Consider the following 23561-nt stretch of genomic DNA (forward strand, 5'->3'; position numbering starts at 1 on the left):
AATATTCGATAGGAAATGTACTCATTACCTTACTCATGTTACTGTAACCCCTCTGTACAACATTGTTACGATAAAAAAAAAAACCCTAAAACTAAAGGTTGGGTGCCAAGTGGCTCACACCTGTAATTCTAGCTACTCAAGAGGCTGAGATCTGAGGATCATGGTTTGAAGCCATCCCAGGCAGGAAAGTCTGTGAGACTCTGCTCTGCAATGAACCATCAAAAAACTGGAAGAGGGGGCTGGGAAGATGGCTCAGTGGTAGAGTGCTTGCTTCACGTGCACAAGGCCCTGTGTTTGATTCCTCAGGACCACATAAGCAGAAAAAGCCAGAAGTGGTGCTGTGGCTCAAGTGGTAGAGTGCTAAACTTGAGCCAAAGAGCTGAGGGACAGCACCTAGGTTTAGAGTTTAGGCCCATGACCAGCAAAAAAAAAAAAAAAAAAAATCTGGACGTGGTGTGGCTCAAAGTGGTAGAGTGCTCGCCTTGAGCAAAAAGAGCTCAGAGATAGTGCTTAGGCCCTGAGTTCAAGCCCCACAACTGACCAGAAAAAAAAAAGGGCAAAGTCAAGTATAATGGAACATGTCTATAATCCCAGCTACTTGAAAAGAGAGGCAGGAAAATATAGGTTTGAGGCAAACCTGGGCAAAGCCTCATTCCCTCTTCTTTATTTTTTGGTCGGTTGTGGGGCTTGAACTCTGGGCCTGGGCATTGTCCCTCAGCTCTTCAGCTCAAGGCTAGCACTCTACCACTTGAGCCACAGCACCACTTCCGGCTTTTTCTGTTTATATGTTACTGAGGAATCGAACCCAGGGCCTCATGCATGCAAGGCAAGCACTCTACCACTGATCCGCCTTCCCAGCACCATCATCCCCTCTTCTACTTCTGTTTTTAGTCCTCTCCTCTCCCCCTCTCTCTTCCTCATCCTCTCCTTTTTTCTTGTTTGTTTATTTATGGTACTCTGCCTTTGAGATCCTGGTTCAATTCTCAGTATGACACACACACTAAAGGCTATGGGGACTAGAGTAGGGTTCAGTGATAGAGCAAATACTTAAAACACCTGAGTTCTTGGATACTATCCTCAACTTTATAAGAAAAAGAAAAACAAGAAAAGGAAAACAGTAAAAGACTTGAATACACAGAATAGATATATCTCCAATGATACACAAATGGTCAGCAAGTCTATACCATGTTCAACATCACTAATCAGGTAAATGCATATAGAAACTACAGTAAAAGACTGCCTCATTCCTGTTAGGATACCCATTCTTTCTTTTGTTCCAGTACTGGAACTTGAGCTCAGGGCCTCTCAACCCTTGAGTTTCTTGTTTAAGTCTAGCATTCTACACATGAACCACACCTCCATTTTTGTCTTTTTGCTGGTAAATAGGAGATAAAGAGTCTCCTGGACTTTTCGGCCCTTGATGCTTTGAACCATGATGTTTACATCTCAGCCTCTCAACTAGCTAGGATTACAGGTGTAAGCTACATGCATCCAGCAGGATCTCTTTCCCCATTTTTGTGCTGGTCCTGTGTGGAGCACATGGGCAGCAAAGATGGCGCTGGGAGGGGGTTGAGTGGGCAGAGCCTAATTTACTGGAGAGCACATGGCCAGCCAAGATGGCTCTGGGAGGGGTTGAGTGGGCAGACCCCAATTGATCTTCTGATCAGTGCCTAACCAGCCCGTGAGGGCTCAGGTGAATGATAGGGTGTGACCTTGACAGTGATTGGTTCTCTTCCTCCCTTACCATACCACCCACCCTTGTTGTCTTTAAAAGGGGCTGCTCTCTGTTAATAAACGAGTTTTTCTACCTGCTGGATTTGGCTCCCCGCTGTGTCTGATTGTCTCCTGGGCTGAGGGAGGCTAGGGAACGGGCGAGCGCCGCACTTACCTTTCCTCGGACCCCGTCCGTCTTTCGTGGGACGGACGAAGACCCAACATCTGGCGCCCAACGTGGGGCACGAAAGGAAAAGATACCGGCCGAGGCTAAGCGGTCTCTCGGGGTAAGTGAAACCCTAAATATGGGTAATGCTATATCACAGAAGAAGGAGGAGGAGGCAACATTAGGCCTAGAAGGAGTACAGGAGGACTTGGGAAGTAAAAAGGAAAAGGAAAAGGTCAAATTCAACCGGGAACGCACTATCTGTGCATGCAGGGGCGGAGGCAGCTACTCAGGTGCCCCGGACGGTCCTAGGCCCCCTCCCTATTCCCCTGATTGGACGGGAGGTACGGCGCCCTACGAGACCTGCGAGAGGGACTTGCAAAGCCCAGACCCCTACCACATGGAGGGACCAAGGGCTGAGGAAGTAACCTACTCGGAGACCTCCTCTGGAAAGGAAGGGCCACCCAAGAGCTCTGGAAAGGAAGGGCCACCCAAGAGCCCAGACTCTCGGCCACAGGATTCGCTTCCCCAAGCGTATCCGGTCAATGTGGCATCAGGGGCTAACAGGCCCTTGGAATGGTATCCATGGGAAGCTAAGGATCTTAAAGAGCTCCGCAAGGCGGTGGCGGAGGATGGCCCAAACTCTCCCTGGGCCCAGACCACTAGTTCTCAGTTTATTAAATGGTGTGCTTTCTTTAAGGAGGAATGCAGAGTGCAAGCGGAGAGTAACCGGCAGGCTCAACCAGCAAAACCTATTACTTATGCCATGCTAGCAGGGAAGGGGGAAGGGTACTCCACCGGCATCCAACAGGCCGCAATACCTGGCCCGTACTGTGACCAGGTGAGGCAGGCAGGACTTGCCGTGTGGTACAAACTAGATGATGGGCCTACTGAGTCCTCCATGGCAGAAGTGAGACAAAAACTGGGTGAGCCTCGACCTGATTTCATAGACCGAGTCCAACAGAGTGTTCACCTCAAGCTGCCGACAGGGAACCTCCGAGATCAGTTTGTAAAGCTGCTGGTCTGGGAAGGGAATGCAGACCACCGCATGGCCTGCACGGGATTGAGAGAGAGTTCCCTGAGCAGATGGGTGGTGGCCTCACAGGATGTGGGAACGCAACAGCACCAGTCCCAATCACTAGCTTTAGCTTTACAGGCTCAGGCATCTACAATGACTGAGGCCATTACTCAGGCGCTGGCAGCCCAGGGCCAAGGAACCCCAAGGCCATCAGGGAGAGGGACTTGTTTTAAATGGGGGCAGGAGGGGCACTTTAAGAGGGATTGTTTACAACAATCCCCTGCCAACTGGCCCGTGGGCAAACCGCCCCCTATACCCTGCCCCAGGGGCAGGGAGGGATACAAGTTTGATTTAGATGGGAAGTCTTTAAACTTGGGGAGGGGCATCCTCTAGCCCCTTTAACTCAAGGAGGAACCCCCTCTGCTGTGAGGCCCAGGCAGCCTTGTGGCAGGGCGACCCAGGTCCATTGGACCGTCCCCCTGGTGGACAGACTCCGCCTTAAAATGAGTATTCTCATAGGCAGAAAGAGGTTTCACTGCTTAATTGACACCGGGGCAGACCAAACCATACTCAGGGAGGAGGAAGTGCCCTTGGACTGGAAGCTTACACCTGGGCCCCCGATATTGGGGGTAGGGGGCAACTCCCATACCAAAGAAACGGTTGCCCTTATGACATGGACTAGCCCAGATGGAGAACAGGGAAGGATACGCCCTTTAGTGGCAAAGAACCTCACTGCCAATTTACTAGGGCAAGATATGCTAAGACAAATGGATGCCGTGGTCACTACAGACCATCGAGCATCATATGATGATATCCTGGATGGGGAAGAAGCACAAAGGCTTAAACAGGATCTAGAGGGAGTTAAGGAAGGGGATTTTTTTAACTTTCATAATTACAGAGAAGAACATAGGGGACCCGCTCGGGTGCACCCCCAATCCTAAAGGCCACTGCCCCCCAAGTACCTCCCATTAGGTGGAAGCCAGGAAGCCCAATCTGGGTGGAGCAGTGGCCATTGACCAAACCTAAACTTGAAGACCTCCACCTTCTGGTGGAGGAACAGATAAGCCTCGGGCATATCCGCCCTTCTATAAATCCTTGGAACACACCCGTATTTGTTATTCAAAAAGCCTCTGGGGCTTGGCGGATGCTCCAAGATCTACGGAAGGTAAATGAAAGGATGGAGCTAGTAGGAACATACCTTCAGAAAAGATTGTTTTTTTTCTATCCCTCTGCATCCAGATGACTGCGAGAAGTTTGCTTTCTCTATACCTTCTCTTAATTTCTCCCAGCCTGACCGGAGGTTTGAATGGACGGTGCTGCCACAGGGTATGGCCAATAGCCCTGCCTTCTGCCAACAATACTTGGCCACACTTTTAGGGCCTGTGCTGGGTTCAGATACCTCCCTTGCCTATGCCTACATGGATGATATAATTCTGGGGCACCGAGACCCAAGCTGCCTGGAGGGCCTTCTGGCCCAGGTCCTCGACATACTAAAAAAGGGGGGTTTTACCATAGCCCTTAATAAAATTCAAAAGGTAGCTCCTTTTAAGGTGCTCGGGACCCACCTTACCTTGACTCAGGCCAGCCCCCTTAAGCCTTTGCTGGATATTCCAGCCTCTCTAACCTTAACCCAACTTCAGAGTCTTTTAGGGGAAATCAATTGGCTGTTGCCATGGGTTTCTGTCCCTAAAGATAGTCTTGTGCCCTTATTTGCCCTGCTAAAAGACAGGATGCCACAAGAAGTTATTACAATTACAGACAGCCATAGGGCAATATTTTTGCAGTTCCAAAAAGCCCTGGACGAAGTTTCCCTAAAGAGGTATTCTATTAGTGAGCCCATTTCCCTTTGGTTGTTTGCAGGGGTCACATTAATATCTGCAGTTTTAACTCAAAATGGGGAGCCATTAGAGTGGGTTCACACTCCCCTGGGGGGCACACCTCGGGTGTACTCTCAAGCAGACCAACTTGCAGATGCTATTGTGAAGGGAAGGACTCAAGCCCAAAGGCATTATGGCCTCGACCCTCACTCCATTGTTTTTCCTTTTCGGATGGCAGACGTTGAGTGGCTCACTCGAGCCAATGCTCGTCTTGCTCTCTCCTTGGAGGGGTTTCTAGGCCAAACTGACTGCCATTATGGGCCATCCAAATGGACTGTCATGTTATGGCGACTTCCCCTCAAAATACCATCCCTATTTTCTCCTACGCCTATTCCTGGCGCCCTCCATGTTTTTACTGACGGAGGTAAAGCGGGCTCTGCATATGCAGCCCTTGAGGAACAACAAAAGACCCCGAGCCAACAAAGATTTCAACCTTGTCAAGGGTCAGCACAATATAAGGAAATGCTGGCCGTAATTATGGCTCTTCAGGACATTCAAAAACCCTTTAATTTGTATGCTGATAGCCTATATATGATTAACTTGCTCCCTCATATTCCCCAGGCACATATTAAGCTGGATAAAAACCCTATTTCCCCCCTTATGGTTACCCTTAAGGGCCTATTAGAAGGGCGGGGAGCCCCTATTCATATTCAGCATTTGAGAGGGCATTCAAATCTTCCTGGGTTTTTCTCCCTAGGCAATAAGTGGGCGGACCAGTTAGCTACTGGCCCACAAGCATTAACATTACAAGAGGCTACCTGTTTGCATGATTTAACCCATATTAATTGGAGAGGTCTTCAGCATAGATTTCCTCAGATTCCTGTAAAGGACCTCAAAAGGATAGTACATACCTGTAAAACATGCCAGCCTTTCTTAAAATTACCCCCGTTACAACCCCCGGGGGTAAATCCCAGAGGCCTTAAACCCAACGTCCTCTGGCAAACGGATGTTACCCATTTCCCGGCCTTTGGTAAGTTTAAATATATCTTTGTCTCTATAGATACCTACTCAGGAGCATGCTGGGCCACAGCACATACTGGAGAAAGAACTAAACATTCACAAGCACATTTTCTTCAATGCTTTGCTACCTTGGGTCTACCAGCACAAGTTAAAACCGATAATGGACCCTGTTTTGTTAGCAAAGCAATGTTAGAGTTTTTTGACAAATGGCATATTAATCATACTACAGGAATTCCCTATAATCCCCAAGGCCAAGCAATTATAGAAAGAAATCATCAATGTCTTAAAGAGCAATTATTAAAACAAAAAATGGGAATTAGCCCCCATGTACAGTTACAGATAGCTTTGTTTACCATTAACATCTTAAATTTTTCAAAAGGGGCAACTGAATCCAGATTTCAGAAGCACTGGGGACAACTAAACCCTAAGCCCCAAGTGAGAGTCAGGTGGAAGGACCCCCTGACACAACAATGGAGAGGACCTGACCCCCTAGTTACTATGGGCAGGGGATTTGGATGCGTTTTCCCCATAGGGGAGTCTGCTCCCATTTGGATCCCTGCCAGGAACCTTAAGTTTTTACCCATTTCCTCTATACAGGAGGATGCCCAAGAATAAGCTAACCAAAGACAAAAGCCAGAAAGACAATTATTAACCATCCCCAAGGGCAACCAGCCCTTGAGAAGCTCTTGTGTTCTCTAACAATTGCAGATGGTGACACTCCAGCTGTTGGCTGTCCTGACTCCGAATCCTGTGAACGGCCCTACGGAACCTGCATCAACCTCAACCTCAACGGGTGACCTGGGCGGTGATCAATGCTGGCAATGCAGAAATCGTCAGGAGCACCACAAGAGAAGCTGTCCCTTCGAGCTGGTGGCCTGACCTTCATTTTGATCACCACCCTATGGACTGTTTAATATTTTTGTAGGAGTTAATTATTTTAATGTTACCTGCTTTAATTGTTCTTTTATTGTTAAACAACCACCTTTTGTTATGCTTTCAGCTTAGATTTTGTCCAACCCCACAGGCAAATAGCTGGATTAGAACAATCCCCACCTCTGGACTCTGAAGTGGCAAAGACTGCTATCCCATCCTTCACTAAGGTTAAAGGACTAGTAACATTTCCTGGCCTGGTAATGCTTTTGCTGATGGTTTTTTCTATGCCTTCCTTGCAATATGAGCTTAGCCAGCCAGTTATCAAGCTCCAAATGAATGAATTTTCCCCCCAGAGAGGAATCGCAGCCAGAGACGGGTAAGAGGGGGTGTCAGTCTGACCAACCTAAGACAGGGCCTTCAGCTTCGCTCTGAAGAAGTTCCCGATGACGGGTAAGGCAGACAAGGCGATCCACCCAACCTAAGACAGGCGGGTTCGCTTCTTTAAGCAAAGACGGGGGGGCGGGGGGGGGGGGGGAGATGATGTTGGGAGCAATTGGGAGCTGACAGTAAAGCTCAAAGGTCATCTTGACTCCTGTGCTAGCTTAAAGGCACATACAAGGAACTGGCGTACTTAAAAGACACCAGGTGCCCAGGAATTAGTTGAACTGCTTCGGACATTTCTAACTGTGGTGGGACTGATGTTTATTACTGTGCTAGGTGGGTCTGCCATTAAAACAAAAATAAAAGGGGGAATCTGTGGAGCACATGGGCAGCAAAGATGGCGCTGGGAGGGGGTTGAGTGGGCAGAGCCTAATTTACTGGAGAGCACATGGCCAGCCAAGATGGCTCTGGGAGGGGTTGAGTGGGCAGACCCCAATTGATCTTCTGATCAGTGCCTAACCAGCCCGTGAGGGCTCAGGTGAATGATAGGGTGTGACCTTGACAGTGATTGGTTCCTCTTCCTCCCTTACCATACCACCCACCCTTGTTGTCTTTAAAAGGGGCTGCTCTCTGTTAATAAACGAGTTTTTCTACCTGCTGGATTTGGCTCCCCGCTGTGTCTGATTGTCTCCTGGGCTGAGGGAGGCTAGGGAACGGGCCGCACTTACCTGGACGGACGAAGACCCAACAGTCCTGGGGCTTGAACTCAGGGCCTAGGCACTTTGGTGCTCAAGGCTATTGCTCGATCACTTGAGCCACTGCTCCACTTCTGGCTTTTTTTTTTTTTGGTGGTTAATTGGAGATAAGAGTCTCATGGACCTTCCTGCCTGGGCTTTGAATCTTGATTCTCAGATCTTAGTCTCCTGAGTAGCTAGGATTACAGGCCTGAGTCACCAGTGCCTAGTGAGTTTGCCCATTCTAATTTGAGATTTGAAATCAGGGGCTTGCAATGGTAAGCAAACACTATCACTGAGAGCTCTATGCTCTATGGCCACTATTAAAAAAATTTTTTTTATTGATATGTGTCAACATCTAGTGTGTTGGGGTCCTTGAGTAAGGGTCACAAAATCACCAGGACACAGGGGATGCAGCGTGCAAATAGCAATTGCCATGCATGCTGTGCTTTATTGTTAGTGGGTATTTAAAGACAAGCAAACATAATCTTTGCCAACATTTGGTCAGAAGACATTCACACAAAAAATTTCCACAGATACATTTTTGCTTGACCTATGAGACAATGTCTAGGTATATTATTATCTAAACTATTTTAAAGCAAGCTCAAACCACTTCTCCAATCTCAGGAAAATGCTTGACCAGTTGTTCATCTATGCTTAAGCAAGCAGAAGAGCTACTTCCTCAGCTCCCAGGAGTCTGTGACATGTGTTTTGAGATAGGGAGAGAGAATATTTTCCCTCTCTAGCCTGGCGTTCCAAGAGCTTTCCTAATCCCAAACACAGTCCTCAGATAATCCTGAGGCTGGAGCCTGCATCATTCTGCCCCCTCAACATAGATCCTGAGTCTTCACAGATGTAGATTGGAGAAACTGAAATCTATGTGACTGTAAGTCAGTATAACCTACTGGTTATATCATGTCCCTACTGCTATGTCATATAGTATGGAATTCTTTAAAAACAGTAACAACAACAACAAATGGTCACAGAATTCACCAGTCCTACTTCTGGGTTCAAAAAACTTAAAAGCATCCAAAAGAATCATTCAAAAGAATTCAAAGCAGAAGCCGGGCGCTGGTGGCTCACGCCTGTAATCCTAGCTACTCAGGAGGCTGAGATCTGAGGATCACGGTTCAAAGCCAGCCAGGGCAGGAGAGATGGTGAGACTCCTATCTCCAATAAACTACCAGAAAACCGGAAGTGGCGCTGTAGCTCAAGTGGTAGAGCACTCACCTTGAGCTGAAGAGCTGAGGGACAGCGCCCAAGCCCAGAGTTCAAGCCCCACAGCCGACAAAAAAAAAAAAAAAAAAAAGAATTCAAAGCAGGGAGTCAAACAAATAGTTGTGTTGTATTCATACTAGTAGTATGAACAAGTGGGGTCCAGTGGTTCATGCCTGTAATCCTAGCTACTAAGAAGGGTCCCATCTGAGGATCAGGAAGCAAAGCCAGCCCCCATTAGCTAGAATTGCAGGCATGAGCTGCCACTGCTTAGTTCTGGTATAGTTTTAAGTCTTGGGAGTTCTGTAGCAGAACATTGTGTTCATCATGACTATTGTACCACAGGCTTAAAAATAGGTAAGGTCATACCTGTAATCTTTACTACTCAGGAGGCTGAGATCTGAGATCTTGGTTCAAAAGCCAGCCAAGGCAGGAAAGCCCTTGAGACTCTTATCTCCAAAAAGCTAGACGTAGAGCTGTGGCTCAAATGGTAGGGTGCAACAAAAACCAAAAGACAGCACCCAGGCCCTGAGTTCAAGCTCACTTCTATAATCCTACCTGCTCAGGAGGGTGAGATCCGAGAACCCCGATTAGAAGCCAGCCCAGGCAGAAAGGTCTGTCAGACTCATATCCCCCAATTAGCCACCTAAAAGCAGGAAGTAGAGCCATGGCACAAGTGGTGGAGGGCTAGCCTTGAGCGAAAAAGCTAAGGGACAGTGCCTAGGCCTTGAGTTCAAGCTCCAGTAACAGGCAGGCACACACCCCCCCCCCCCAGAGTTATTAACTCTAACCCAGTCGAGGGTGACTCAGAGCTGCAAAAATACCTATTTGGGAGGATGAGATCTGAGTTCAAAGAAAGCCTGGGCAGACAAACCTAAAGAGAATCTTATCTCCAAGTAACCAGCAAAATTCTGGAGGTGGAAGTGTGGTTTAAATGGTATAGAATCAGCCTCCAAACAAGAGAATGAAGCCTTGAGTTCAAGCCCCACCTGTACCATCACAAAAGGAAAAAAGTGAACACTAATACCTTAAGAGCAAAGTGTTGTAATTTATGCCCAGTCATTGTAATCATTTAAAAATGTTTTTTAAATGGATTTGTAAGTTAACATAGAACAGCATGCCATTCTCCAGCAGATCAATGATCGCGAGTAAAGTCGAACTCAGTGCGAGGCACGGCAGATGTTCCGAGCAGCTCCCCACTAAATCCCGCGGATTTCTCGGTGCTCTCCTCAAAACAAAAGGCGCCTGGAGCCTGAGCAGGTGAGGAGGCGGCACCTCGCCGAGCCTCCCCGCCCCAGGGCTCCCCGCGTCCGCCCGCGATCGGCCCCCGCCCCCGCCTCCCCGCCTCACCGATCACGACGCCCACCAGGTCGTTCTTCAGTCGGAAGCAGAGCGGCGGTTCCCGACGGCCGGCGGACCCGGCTTCCGGGGGCCCGGAAGGCTCCCTCCACTCTCCACCTCGCCTGCCCCGACTTCCTCCGCGACCTCTTCTACTGGGCTCCCCCGCCGGCCGCTGCTCCTGAGCTCGGTACCCTGCGGAGCTCCGGCGGGAAGCAACGACCCAGCGGGGGGCGTTGGCTCCTGCCGATTGTCTGGACATGGTTCTGAGAAAGATCCCGCGAGTGCCCCGTAGTTTCCGTGGGGCTCTGAGCCCGCCCGCCCCGTCGGCCGTCGTAGAAACCCTGTGCCAGGGCATCCACGCAGCCGCTACTTTAGGAGCCCGCGCGAGCCTCACCGCGCCCCGCCCTGCTCTTGCTGCGCAGCCATTGGCTCACGAGCATTGTGGGCGGGCCCCTCCCGGATTGGCCAATCCGCTCTCTTACCTGTGGGGGGGCGTGTCTTGAACTAGTGTTTAGGTACAAGTTGGCTTCCTTTTGTAGACACGGAGTCTTCCAGCGCCAGCTTTGTCTTCGTGCTACTTAATTACCAGAGCACCTGCGCTCCCCTCCACGTCAGAGCGTCGAAAACGCTTCGAACCATGCCTCAAGGACCGTACCCACATTTCCTACATACCCACATTTCCTACATAACTCAATCGGCGCACCAAGAAACTTGAAACAAGGGCGGGCTCTGGTGGCCCTCGCCTGTTATCCTAGCTACTTAGGAGGCTGAGAATGGAGGATCACAGTTTGAAGCCAGCCCGGGCAGCAAAGTCTGTGAAACGTTCACACACACACACCCCCACCCCCCGCAAATCCTGGGGCATGAACTCAGGGCCTGGGCTCTGTCCCCGAGCCTCTTTGTGCTCAATGCTAGTGCTCTACCACTTGAGTCACAGACCCACTTCCGGCTTTTTCTGAGTAGTTTATTGGAAGTAAGAGTCTCATGGGCTTTTCTGCCCTGGCAGCTTCAAATTGTGATCCTCAGATCTCAGCCTCCTGGGTAGCTAGGATTAGAGGTGAGCCACTGGTGCCCGGCTTCTGCGAGACTCTCATCTCCAATTAGCCACCCAAAAAACCTCAAGGACAGTGCCTAGGCCCTGAGATCAAGTCTCAGGACTGGCAAACACACACACACCACCACCACCACCACCACAAAAAGAAAAAAAAAACAAACCAAAGTACCTTGAAACTAAAGGTTGAAGAAAGTATTCCCCCAGGCTACTTGAGCAAGTATTTTGATATATCTATGCCTATTTTAGTGTTTAAAATGCTCTTAAGCCACAACATCTGTTAAGTGATAAACAGCTTGAAAATCACTGGCTATTGAGCTGAAGAGCTGAGGGACAGTGCCCAGGCCCAGAGTTTAGGCCCCACGACTGGACCCCCCCCCCCAAAAAAAAAGAAAATCACTGGCTAGTTTTTGGGTGCCAGTGGCTCACACCTGTAATTCCGGCTACTCAGGAGGCTGACATCTGAGAACCTCAGTTAGAAGCCAGCCCAGGTAGGAATGTCTCTGAGACTCTTATTTTCACTTAACCAGAAAAAAGTCAGAAATGGAGTTGTGGCTCAAGTAGCAGAGCACCAACCTTGAGGAAAAATGCCAAACTATGGTGGTATGAGGACATGAGTTCAAAGCCCCTGTACTAACACAACAAAAATCACTGATTTTAGAGACATTGTTCAGTGCATCACATATACTAGTCTGCATGCTTCATAGATTTGGAACTAAAGAAATAAACTGAATCAGGGTTACAAACCAGGTTTACTGACCCTGCTTTGATTAGATCACAGCTTTTGGACTTGTCTCAACAAATCTCAATTCCATTATCCATCAAACCTAGTGGACACTTACAATACTAGGTTATAATCAGGGATTGAAAAAAAAATTCAACACCTGGTCCATCTTAGGTAGAATGAGTTAAGTTGCATCCAATTAACTGTAGTAATTTTCTTTTCTTTCTTTCTTTTTTGGTTGGGTGAGTACTATGCTTTGAAGGTAGGTTCTCAAGCCTTGTGCCAGTGGCTCATGCCTGTAATCCTAGCTACTTAGGAGGCTTAAATCTGAGGATCAAGGTTCAAAGCCAGCTGGGGCAGGAAAGCTGGTGAGACTCTTATCTCCAATAAACCACTAGAAAACTGGAAGTGGTGCTGTGGCTCAAGTGGTAGAGCGCTCACCTTGAGCTGAAGAGCGCAGGGACAGCACCCGAGCCCAGAGTTCAAGCCCCACGACCGACCAAAAAAAAAAAAAAAGAAGAAGAAAGTAGGTTCTCATGTTTCCCAGGCAGATGCCCTACTGCTGAGTCAGGCCTTCAGCACTATGGTGTATACCAGTACTAGGGCTTGAATTTAAGACCTAGGCACTGTCCCTTAGCTTTTTCACTCATGCTGGCACTCTACCACCTGAGCCACAGCTCTAACTCTGACTTTAGTGATTAATTGGAGATAAGAGTTGCTTGGATTCTGTCCTGGCTAGCTTCAAACTGGGGATCCTCAGATCTCAGCTTCCTGAGTAGCTAGGATTACAAGGGATAGCCATTGGTGCCCCGTTTATAGTAACTCCTTAATTCAATCATCTCTAAAGAAATATGAATAAATTGTAGCACCTAGGGAGTATATAAAAACATAAGAAAAGTTATGTCTGTAATTTCCATTCTCAAATCCTTAGGACGGATTTTTGCTGTATTTGATTTGCTAGAATATAGCTTACATCTGCTCATGACGGGTACTATTCTGTAGTTTTCTTCTTTGGTAATGTCTTTGGTATTGAGGTAATGCTGGCCTCAGAGAGATTCTATTCCAGAAAAGATAAGCAGAATACTATAGACCTTTGGTATCTTCAGGTTTGCCTTTGAGGAAAACCTGCAGATGCTCAGGATGTATTGAGCTCTGCACTGTCATGTTCATGCTTGGTTCCTTTCTCTACATCATGGTGCTTCTAAAGATATGAAAGACATGTATCCTTTCAACAAATCAAAAAGTTTAGCCTGGCACCAGTGGCTCACACCTGTAACACTAGCTACTTAGAAAGCTGAGATCTGAGTATCACGTTTCAAAGGCAGCCAGGGCAGGAAAGTCTGTGAAACTCTTTATCTCCAATTAACCACCAGAAAACTGGAAGTGGTGCTGTGGTTCAAGTGATAACGCTGAAGAGCTCAGGGACAGAGCTTAGGCCCAGAGTTCAAGCCCCACGAACAACCAAAAACTAACACAACAAAAATCACTGATTTTAGAGACATTGTTCAGTGCATCACATACACTAGTCTGCATGCTTCATAGATTTGGAACTAAAGAAATAAACTGAATCAGGGTTACAAACCAGGTTTACTGACCCTGCTTTGATTAGATCACAGCTTTTGGACTTGTCTCAACAAATCTCAATTCCATTATCCATCAAACCTAGTGGACACTTACAATACTTACTTTATGGCTTCATTAAACATATTCTTACTTGTCGGATACCATTTGCTTTTTTTGGAGGCAAAGTTTTTGAAAACGAAGGGCAGGGAAATAGCAGATCACAGAATGATTTAAACACAGTTGGTTGGCAATAATTCAGCACTGACTGAGAGCTTGTCAATCTCAGTTAAGTAGTGGTATATGTGCATGGGAATTATTTATTTATACTTTGTTAGTACAAGGCTTTGAACTTGGCTTCAATCTCACTCAGCTTGCTTGCTTATGGTTGGCAATCTACCATTTGAGCCATGCCTGAATCAGTTTTTTGTTTTGTTTTTGTTATTGTTTTTGTAGTTGATTGGAAATGGAGTTGCTTAGAACTTTCTATCTAGGCTGGCTTGAAAAGTTGATCCTCCAGGTCTCAGATTCTACAGTAGCTAGGATTGCAAGAATGAGTGCGACGGCCTAAGCCCTAATGTGCATGGGAATTTAATTTCTTTTGTCTTTAAGATATTTCTTGAGGGCTGAGAAGTTGGCTCAATGGTAGAGTGCTTGCCTTGCATGCCTGAGGCCCTGGGTTCGATTCCTCAGCACCACATAAGCAGAAAAAAATAAAAAAGACATTTCTTGACTTTTTTTTTTTTTTTTTTTGGTGCCAGTCTTGGGGCTTGAACTCAGGGCCTGGACACTGTCCCTGAACTTCTTTTGCTCAAAACTAGTGCTTTACCACTTGAGCCACAGCTCCACTTCTTACTTTTTTTTGGTAGTAAGTTGAAGAGTCTCACAGGCTTTCTTGCCTGGTCTGGTTTTGAACCGCAATCTTCAGATCTCAGTCCCCTCAACAGGAAGGATTACATGGGTGAATCACTGGAGCCAGGCAATTTTTAACTTTTATTTTTGAAGTTTATTTTGTTCTTAATGCTGTTGTTTTAGAGGTGCTATGCAGTGCGGTTACATTTTCATATGTCAGGTAATAAGTACATTTCCTTTCACACAGTGTCATCTGTTCCCTCATTCTATCCCATTCCTTCCCTCCCATCTCTACTTTCATCAATGTCCAGTGTGCTCCACTGGTATTATTTTATACTTAGTCAAAAATTATAGGCCTGGGAATGTGGCTAAGTGGCAGAGTGCTTGCATGCATGAAGCCCTGGGTTCAATTCCTCAGTACCACGTAAACAGAAAAAGCCAGAATTGGCGCTGTGGGTCAAGTGGTAGAGTGCTAGCCTTGGCAAAAGAAGCTTAGATACACTGCCCAGGCCCTGAGTTCAAGCTCCAGGACTGGCAAAACAAATTATAATAAATCCAGGAATAAAGCAGACTTACTATACTTTCTGATACATTCTAATTCAGCAGAATTACCCTTATTCAGAAAATGTCCTCTAATGTAAAGTATACATTTTTCAGTAATAATGTAATAAAGTATGGCTCAAATGGTAGTGTTTCAGTCTTGAGTAAAACAAGCCAAGCAAGAATGGGACATCCTGAATTGAAGCCCCAGTGCCAGCACACCACAAAAACAGTGTTCCATCAAGATGATTCAGCCGCTGTAGCATGTGGACAGCTTGGGTAAGAAGTGATAGAGAGGGTGGGAGTACTGTTCATGTTTGTTGGTGGAGAAAACAGCTGAAGTGAAAACCTTTGAACTTTCTACCAGGTTTTGCAGGGAAACTAAAATTGTTCTAAGAATAAAGGCCTTTTTCATTTCTTTTTTGAAACTAAAGTTTTCCTCTTTGTTTTGTTTTTAAAAATGAGGCCAGTACTCATTATCTTGCCCATATAATTGTAACCCCTTTATACGGTATTTTCACAATAAAAAAAAAATGAGACCAGCTATTTCCTTGTGCTTGGGCTATCGATCAGCAAGTAATGATATGGATTCTACTTTCTCCAGGGTGAGAGGCGTGAGGCACAGCTGAAGTGGAAATTCCAGGAAAATGAACATTTCTGTACTTTTCACAAAACAGAGCAAAACCTATTCCTTCCGCATCTGTGACACTAAACCTTTTGTGATTAAGAAATGGTGGAGGGCTGGGAAGGTGGCTCAGTGGTAGAGTGCTTGCCTTGCATGCATGAGGCCCTGGGTTTGATTCCTCAGCACCACATAAACAGAAAAAGCCAGAAGTGGCGCTGTAGCTCAAGTGGTAGAGCGCTAGCCTTGAGCTGAAGAGCTGAGGGACAGTGCCTAGGCCTAGAGTTCAGGCCTTATGACCAGAAAAAAAAATGGTAGAGTTTCTTTTTCTTTTTTTTTTTTTTTTGGGTCCGGTCGTGGGGCCTGAACCCCAAAGTTCAAACCCCAGCAGACAAATTGGTGATAGCCTTATCTCCCAACAAAAATCCAGAAGCGGAGGTGTAGCTCAATAATAGAGCTATTAGCCTTGAGTAAAAGAGCTGAGTGAGAGTGGGAGCCCTGAGTTCAAGTGCCAGAGACAAACAACCAACCAAAATGGTGCCACCAAGTCTTGCTCAAGGTCACACCCGGAGTTCAAAGCTGTTAATGACAGCGATGGAGACAGTGAGAATGTTTAAGTCCATCCTGATATATATATATTCTGTATATACACACAAATATATATATGTATATATACATATATTTATATATATATTTATTTAAAACCAGGAAATTTCTATGAGCTAGAAATTGTGCTCAGTTCTATATTAGCATTATTTGATTTTTTCTGGACAATCCTGCAAGAATTACTGTTTTTAATTAACATTTTACTGATGAGCAAGCCAAGGAATGAGAAAGTTAAACTGTACAGTCATAGCTGGATGCTGGTGGCTCATGCCTATAATCCTAGTTGCTCAGGGGGCGATCTGAGGATCGTGGTTCAAAGCCAGGCTGGGAGAAAAGTCCCCATGAGATTCTTACTTCCAACTAACCTCTCAAAAACCAGAAGTGGGGGCTGGGAAGGTGGCTTAGTGGTAGAGCACTTGCCTTGCATGCCTGAGGCCCTGGGTTCGATTCCTCAGCACCACATAAGCAAAAAGAAAAAAGCCGGAAGTGGCGCTGTGGCTCAAGTGGTAGAGCGCTAGCCTTAAGCTGAAGAGCTGAGGGACAGCGCCCAGGCCCAGAGTTCAGGCCCCACGACCGGACCAAAAAAAAAAAAAAACAAACCAGAAGTGGTTCTGTGGCTCAAAGTGGTAGAGTTCTAGCCTTGAGCAAAGTAGCTCAGGGACAGTGCAAAGGCCTTGAGTTCAAGGCCCATGAACGGAAAAAAAAAAACAACCAAAATTGTATAGTCACATAATGCCACTTTATTGATTTATTTGTTTATTCCTATATGTGGAGATGAAGATAAAACCCAGGGCTTGAGGTATGCCAGATGAGCACTTTACAGCTGAGCTACATATTCAATCTTAGCATATTGCTTTAATTAAATACTTTGAAAAGCAGATAATTCATTATCCTCTCTCTCTTTCTCTCTGTTCTACCAGACCTTCTGAAAGCCTCCTTTTCCAGGAATTCCTAACCACAATAAGCTAAAATTATCTAATTGTGTTCAAATGATCAATGATCTAAACAATGTCTTGTCTCTACTTTTTTTTTTTCTTTTTGGTGGTCCTAGGGCTTTAACTTAGGGTCTGAGTGTTATCCCTGAGCTTTTTTGCTCAAGGCTAGCACTCTACCACTTGAGCTGAAGCTCTACTTCCATCTCTCCCCTTTCCCCCTGCCCCCGAAACCTGGGCACTCTCCAGCTCTTTCGCTCAAGGCTAGAGCTCTACCACTTTGAGCCACAGCACTGCTTCAGGTCTTCTGGTAGTTAATTGGAGTTTCATGGACTTTCCTTCCTGGGCTGGCTTTGAACTACAATCCTCAGATCTTAGCCTCCTGAGTAACTAGGATTATAGGTATGAGCCACTGGCTCCTGGCTTTACTTCCAGGTTTTTTGGTCATTAATTGGAATTCAAGAGTCTTATGGGGCTGGGAAGGTGGCTCAGTGGTAGAGTGCTTGCCTTGCATGCATGAGGCCCTTGGTTCGATTCCTCAGCACTACATAAGAAGAAAAAGCAGGAAGTGGTGCTGTGGCTCAAGTGGTAGAGCGCCAGCCTTGAGTTGAAGAGCCCAGGGACAGCGCCCAAGCCCAGAGTTTAGGCCCCATGATCAACAACAACAAAAATAGAGTCTTACGGACTTTTCTGCCTAGGCAGGCTTCAGCCCTAGATCCTTAGTGTCAGCCTCCTGAGTAGCTAGGATTATAGGCCTGAGCCACTGCCACCTGGCAATGCCATGTTTTTAACTAAACTTTATGGGAATCATCAAGGTCTCATTAATTATTTTGCCTCACTCTAGAACCAGGCTCCCTGTCTGTTGCTTGTTCCCTGTCAAGTATATAATTCATGTCTGTACTGCTGAAGATGGCTGGAGATGTACTGAAGTCATCTTCTCATGGCTGCCATGTAATAAATCATTCTCAGCTCTTCACCATGTCTCTTTATTTCATGTACAAGGATAAATGGCCAGACCCAACATGTGTAACTCCTGAAGTTTAACCCTGGGGTCTGAAAAACCTATGTTCATATCTATTGTATACTTGAAATGTTCCACAACAAAAAACACTTAAAAAATGTCATTATTATGAGCCTGGTGCTGGTGGCTGATACCTGTAATCCTTGCTACTCAGAAGGCTGAGATTTGAGGATCAAGGTTTACAGCCCAGCCAGGACAAGGAAAGTCAGTGAGACTCTAATCGCGAATTAACCACCAGAAAACCAGAAGTAGCACTGTGGCTCCACTGGTAGAGCACTCACCTTGAGCTGAAGAGTTCAGGGACAGCGTCCAGACCCAGAATTCAAGCCCCACAAATGACAAAAAAACAAAACAACAAAAAACAAAACAAAAAAAACCCCAGAATGACTCTAAATTAAAAAAGACCAGAGATATAACAAAGGAGGTGAATTTGACTAGACAGCACTGAAAATTAGATACTCAGGAAGGTAAGACAGGAGGATCTCAAGCTTGAGGACAGCTTAAGCTACAAAGCAAGAACATGTATCAAAAAAAAAAAAATGTCAATTGGAAGCCAGGTGCCAGTGGCTCACTCCTGTAATCCTAGCTATTCAGGAGGCTGAGATCGGAGGATCCTGGTTCAAAGCCAGCCCAGCCAGGAAAGGCCATGAGACACATCTCCAATAAACCACCAGAAAACTGGAAGTGGTAGAGCTTACATGGTAGAGTAGTAGCCTTGAGCTGAAGAGCTAAGGGACAGCGCTCAGGACCAGAGTTCAAGCCCCATGACTGACCAAAAAAAGAAAAAAAAAGTCAATTGTGAAAACTAGGAGGACTGAAAATCTAATCTTTTTTTTTTTGCCAGTCATGGGGCCTGAACTCTGGGCCTGGGTGCTGTCCCTCAGCTCTTCAACTCAAGGCTAGCACTCTACCACTTGAGCCACAGCGCTACCACCAGCTTTTCTGCTTATGTGGTGCTGAGGAATTGAACTCACGGCCTCATGCATGAAAGGCAAGCACTCTACCACAGAGCCACCTTTCCAGCCTCTGAAAAATCTAATCTGTATTAGATAGAGTACTACACTGTTCAATTTCCTGAGTGAAAAATTGTTGAATATTTAGGGTTAGGAGAATGTCATTATTCATGCTTAGGGGATCATGTTAAATTACTTGGGATAAAGCATTATGCTATCTGCTTCCAAGTAGTTCACAATAAAGGTCTATCTAGGTAGAGAGATAAAATGGAGTAAAATGTTCAGAATTGATGAAACAAAATGGAAAGTATAAAATGTAAATGTTTAGTTTTTGGCAGTCTTCCATGGGTTTAATTTTTCCCCAAATAAATACTTAGCAGAGAAAGAATACAAGAAAATATTTAATATTATAGAAAAATAAAAGACATTCATGCACTTTTTATATTGGTACTGAGGTTGAAAGCCAGGGCCTTGAACCTGCTAGGCAAGCTCTCAACTACCTGAGCCAAGCCCCCAGCCCTTTTTCTTTTATCCTTTTTCAGATAGGCTGATCTAGACCACATTCCTCCTATTTACACTTCAACTTAGCTGGGATGCCAGGTACACCACCATGCCCAGTTTTTATTGGTTGAGATGATGTCTCCTCAACTTTTAGTTCAGGTTGTCCTCTGGCTGGAAACCTCCTGATCTCTGCTTTGTGACTATAGCTAGGGTTACAAGTATGAGTCACCATACCTACCTTATATATACTTTTTTTTTTTTTAAGTGGAAGGAGAATCCTAAAAGTAATATTGAACTTTTGGTGGGAAGAGAGGATATGACAGAAAGGAGGGGATTGAAAAGGCAGATTTTTGGAATTAAAAATCCAAAATAAGATACTTAAAAAAAAATCTATCTGTGTTGGTCTCTCATGCATATGGCCCTAGCCATAAGAGTCTCATAGATTTTCCTGCCTGGGCTGGCTTTGAACCACAATTCTCAGATCTCAGCCTCCCCAGTACCTAGGATTACAGGTGTGAGCCACTGGCACCCGGCTGTCCACAGCTTTTAAACTGTTTTATGATAGTTTCAAATGTGTGATATCTTTAATAAACTGACTTTTTTGTTGTTGTTCATTCCTGGAGCTTGGCATTGTCTCTAAGCTCTTTTGCTCAAGGCTAGCACTCAACCACAGCTCCACTTCTGCCTTTCAATGGTTAATGGAGATAAGAATCTCACAGGGACTTTCTGACAGGGCTGGCTTTGAACTACAATCCTCAGATCTCAGCCGCCTGGATAGCTAGGATGATGGGCATGTGAGCCACCAGAGGCCGACTTTGAAATTCTATAAGAGATTAAGAACATGGGGAAGAAATGTACACTGATGTTGGCTGTGTTAGGATTGTGGAAATAAAATTTGTCTAACTTTTTATGTGGTCTATTATGGCCACCTGTGACATTTTGTTGAAAAAACAGGATAGAGTCACTTGAATAATTTCAAAACGGTAACCATCTGGAGAGGCAGAATCAGGAGAGGAGAGAACATTTACAGGCTCGTTGGGCCTGCTCTGGGCCTCATCTGCCTACCTGTCTTTGGAAGGGAACTGGAAAACCTTATCCTAGGCACTGACGATGATTCAATAAAAATAAATAAACTATACACATTTCCACACAGGCTGAAGTAGAATCAGCTTTACACTGTTGACCGTGACACGCTGGAGCAGAGGCCGTGAGGCTGTATATTCTGTAGCTGAGATGACGATTCAAGAGTCTCCAGGCCCCGTCATAACTAGTTCCGGGAAGAAGCGGAAGTGACTGGAGGCCGGAAGTGATTGAGAAGAGGCCCCAGCCACCATGGACCGGTGGGCCACTAAGGAGCACCCGCCCATGGGGCGGGGCTCGGGGCTCCATAAAGAGCCGGGCCTGGGAGGAAGTTGGCTCCAGCCTTTGCAGCCTAGCTTTTAGGCCATGGGTCCTCCAGACTTTAGGTCCCCTATGCTTGAAGTCGCGAGGCCTGTTGAGCCTTCGCAGAGTGGAGAGCAGCCATCTGCTGAGGCTCGTCAAGGTGGCCAGCAACCGTCTGCTGAGGCTGGACCAGGTGGACAGGAGCCGTCTCCAAACCTGGACAGACTGCTTAGGGCTCCACTTCCGTCACCTCAAGTTCGCGTCGTGCCTTGGTGGTTTCCCGTTACAGAAATGAGCCAACCTATCGTCTTCTACCTGGAGACATGGGTGGTAGAGGAGATACTTGGTGAGCTGCCCCTAATCTGAGGGCTTGGTGCCAGGTGGGGAGAGGTCAGCTGGGCCTTGCTCTACAGCCTCCATCCCCCATTTTGCAGGAGTTTCTCCCCCACCCCCAAGTCCTCAGTGCTACCCTTCCCTGGGCAGCATTCCCTTCAAATCTCGACCTGCCACTGTGCCCGCCTTAAGAGTCTCCCCTACCTTGTTTAGGTGCAAACCAATCCACCATCAACGAACTGGAATGGCTGAGTCAGGCCTTGCTGCATGTGACCAAGTTGCCCTGTGGGACAGTGGCTGAAATCACCATCTTTGGACGGCCTCGAGAGCAGAATCTCCTGAAGGGCTTTCTTCTAAGCCTAGCAGTGTGGTACAAAGAACTTAAGGTCAAGCGAGGTGAGGGGCTTTGGGAACCAGCCTGAGGAGGGAGTCCCAGGTGACCCTTGTGGCCTATTGGCCTCTCTCTAGCCTCCTTTAAACTCCTCACAACATCTTTAAGTTCCTAAACATTAGGAAACTGCAGAGCTTCTGAGGTACCCTTTAGCAGGTTTAGGGCAAGAAAGTGGAGATTAGATGGTTTCAGGTGCATCACTGCCCACCTCAGTCTTAGCAGGACCACACCATTATTCCCATAGCCAAGTTGGGTGTGGCATATCACTTCTGGGGCTTGAACTCAAGGCCTGGATGCTGTCCCTTTGATCTTTTTTTTTTTTGCTCAAGGCTAGCATTCTACCACTTGAGCAACAGCTCCACTTTTGGCTTATTAATTGCAGGTGAGAGTCTCTCAGACTTTTCTTTGAACCTCAATCCTCAGATCTCAGCGTCCTGAATAGCTAAGGGTTACATGCATGAGCCACCAGGGCCTGGCTCAGGTCCAATCTTAAAAGCTATGTGTCCAGACCTTTCCTTTTCTTTTTTGTCGGTTGTGGGGCCTGAACTCTGGACCTGGGTGCTATCCCTCAGCTCTTCAGCTCAAGGCTAGTGCTCTACCATTTGAGCCACAGTGCCACTTCTGGCTTTTTCTGCTTATGTGGTGCTGAGGAATCGAACCCAGGGCCTCATGCATGCAAGGCGAGTACTCCACCACTGAGCCACCTTCCCTGCCCTTTTTCTTTTTCTAATCACAGAACATTTTTTCTTGTGGATGACTGGTATCAATTGCTTCTTTTCCAGCTGAGAGGATGCAGCAACTTGAAGAGTTTTTGAAGAACCATGAGTAATGATCAAACACTCCCCAGCATCCTGTTTAAGACAGTTTGTCAGGAGTGTTATATAGACAGCCTTGCTTCTGCTATTTAAGTTGAAGACAAGCAAGTATTCTTAAATTGCTGTATTTGTTTTTTGCGTACCTTCAGGGATAACAAGAACTATAATAAAAGAATTTTGGGGCATCTGGCATACAAAGATATTTTTGATCACATGTAATAAAAATACATAAACCATGTAGCAGTAAGGAGTGAGTAGAAGCCTGATAGTGATTTTTTTCTCCTTTTTACATATTAAAAAAAAATCCTTAAGTGTACAAAGGGGTTTCAGTTCAACAGATTAGTTCCTGACTACAATACATCTTGAGTTCCTACCATTTATGGTCAGAGGCAGGTCCTCAAATACAGGAGTATACAATTGATTGATGTAGTTTTTTGGTGGTTGTTTGAGGTGAACTCCCTTTTTGTTGCCCAGGCTAACAGCCCACCCAACTCCTGGGCTTAAGCAGTCCTCCTACCTTAGCTTGTTCAGTAATGAGACTACAAATAGGAGGTTCTGTCCCAACTCTTTTGTTAAGAAACAATTTATGTAAACCCCTAATTGGTTTCCAAATGTTAAGATCAGGAAGAACCCACCTGAGAGCTTGTCAAAACACAATTTCCCAGGCTCTTTCTCCAGATTCTCATTCAGTACATTGAAAGGCTCACAATTTGCATTTCTAATGAGCACAAGATGTCAAGGTGACCTCTGAGGTGTTCACTTTGAAGCTGTTTCTTGATAGGGCCGAGCACCAGGCAGGCAGTCTCCAACTTGTGTGGGAGATGGATGTCTTTCCAGTGTGCTAGATGGACCTTTAGAACGCTGGGTGAAGGTGAGTTCTGCCTTGGTGTCAGCTGTATTCATTGTCTGTGATGCCACACAGGTGTTCATGGCAGACTGGGAAGCTGGTCAATTTTAATCCTACCTCAGTGACCCAACTATCTGCAAGATGGGTTCTGC

At 46.2% G+C, this 23561-nt stretch overlaps 2 protein-coding genes across 2 annotated transcripts in view; one reads left to right on the top strand and one right to left on the bottom strand.

The window, feature by feature from the left end:
* Ddx43 (DEAD-box helicase 43) overlaps positions 1 to 10537 on the bottom strand; it is a 50867-nt gene extending 40330 nt beyond the window's left edge. The window contains exon 1 of the mRNA XM_042687108.1: positions 10288 to 10537. Within this exon, the coding sequence (XP_042543042.1) occupies positions 10288 to 10537 (250 nt within the window). The remainder of the gene's footprint in view (positions 1 to 10287) is intronic.
* Positions 10538 to 21086: 10549 nt separating this feature from the next.
* LOC122113963 (oocyte expressed protein) lies at positions 21087 to 22576 on the top strand. The gene is made up of 3 exons (XM_042687109.1): positions 21087 to 21369; positions 21570 to 21752; positions 22530 to 22576. Exons 1-3 carry the CDS (start codon positions 21087 to 21089, stop codon positions 22574 to 22576), a joined length of 513 nt encoding a protein of 170 aa, XP_042543043.1.
* The last annotated feature ends 985 nt before the right edge of the window (positions 22577 to 23561 follow it).

The sequence above is a fragment of the Dipodomys spectabilis genome, unplaced genomic scaffold (genome assembly GCF_019054845.1).
Source record: "Dipodomys spectabilis isolate Male_0828 unplaced genomic scaffold, ASM1905484v1 ptg000102l, whole genome shotgun sequence".
Lineage (NCBI taxonomy): Eukaryota > Metazoa > Chordata > Mammalia > Rodentia > Heteromyidae > Dipodomys > Dipodomys spectabilis.

Excerpts from the sequence above, each read along its gene's own strand:
- LOC122113963 (XM_042687109.1), top strand. The coding sequence starts at position 21,087 with ATGGGTCCTCCAGACTTTAGGTCCCCTATGCTTGAAGTCGCGAGGCCT. Across the intron at positions 21,370-21,569 it reads GGTGGTAGAGGAGATACTTG|GTGCAAACCAATCCACCATC; the intron begins GTGAGCTGCCCC and ends TACCTTGTTTAG. Across the intron at positions 21,753-22,529 it reads AGAACTTAAGGTCAAGCGAG|CTGAGAGGATGCAGCAACTT; the intron begins GTGAGGGGCTTT and ends CTTCTTTTCCAG.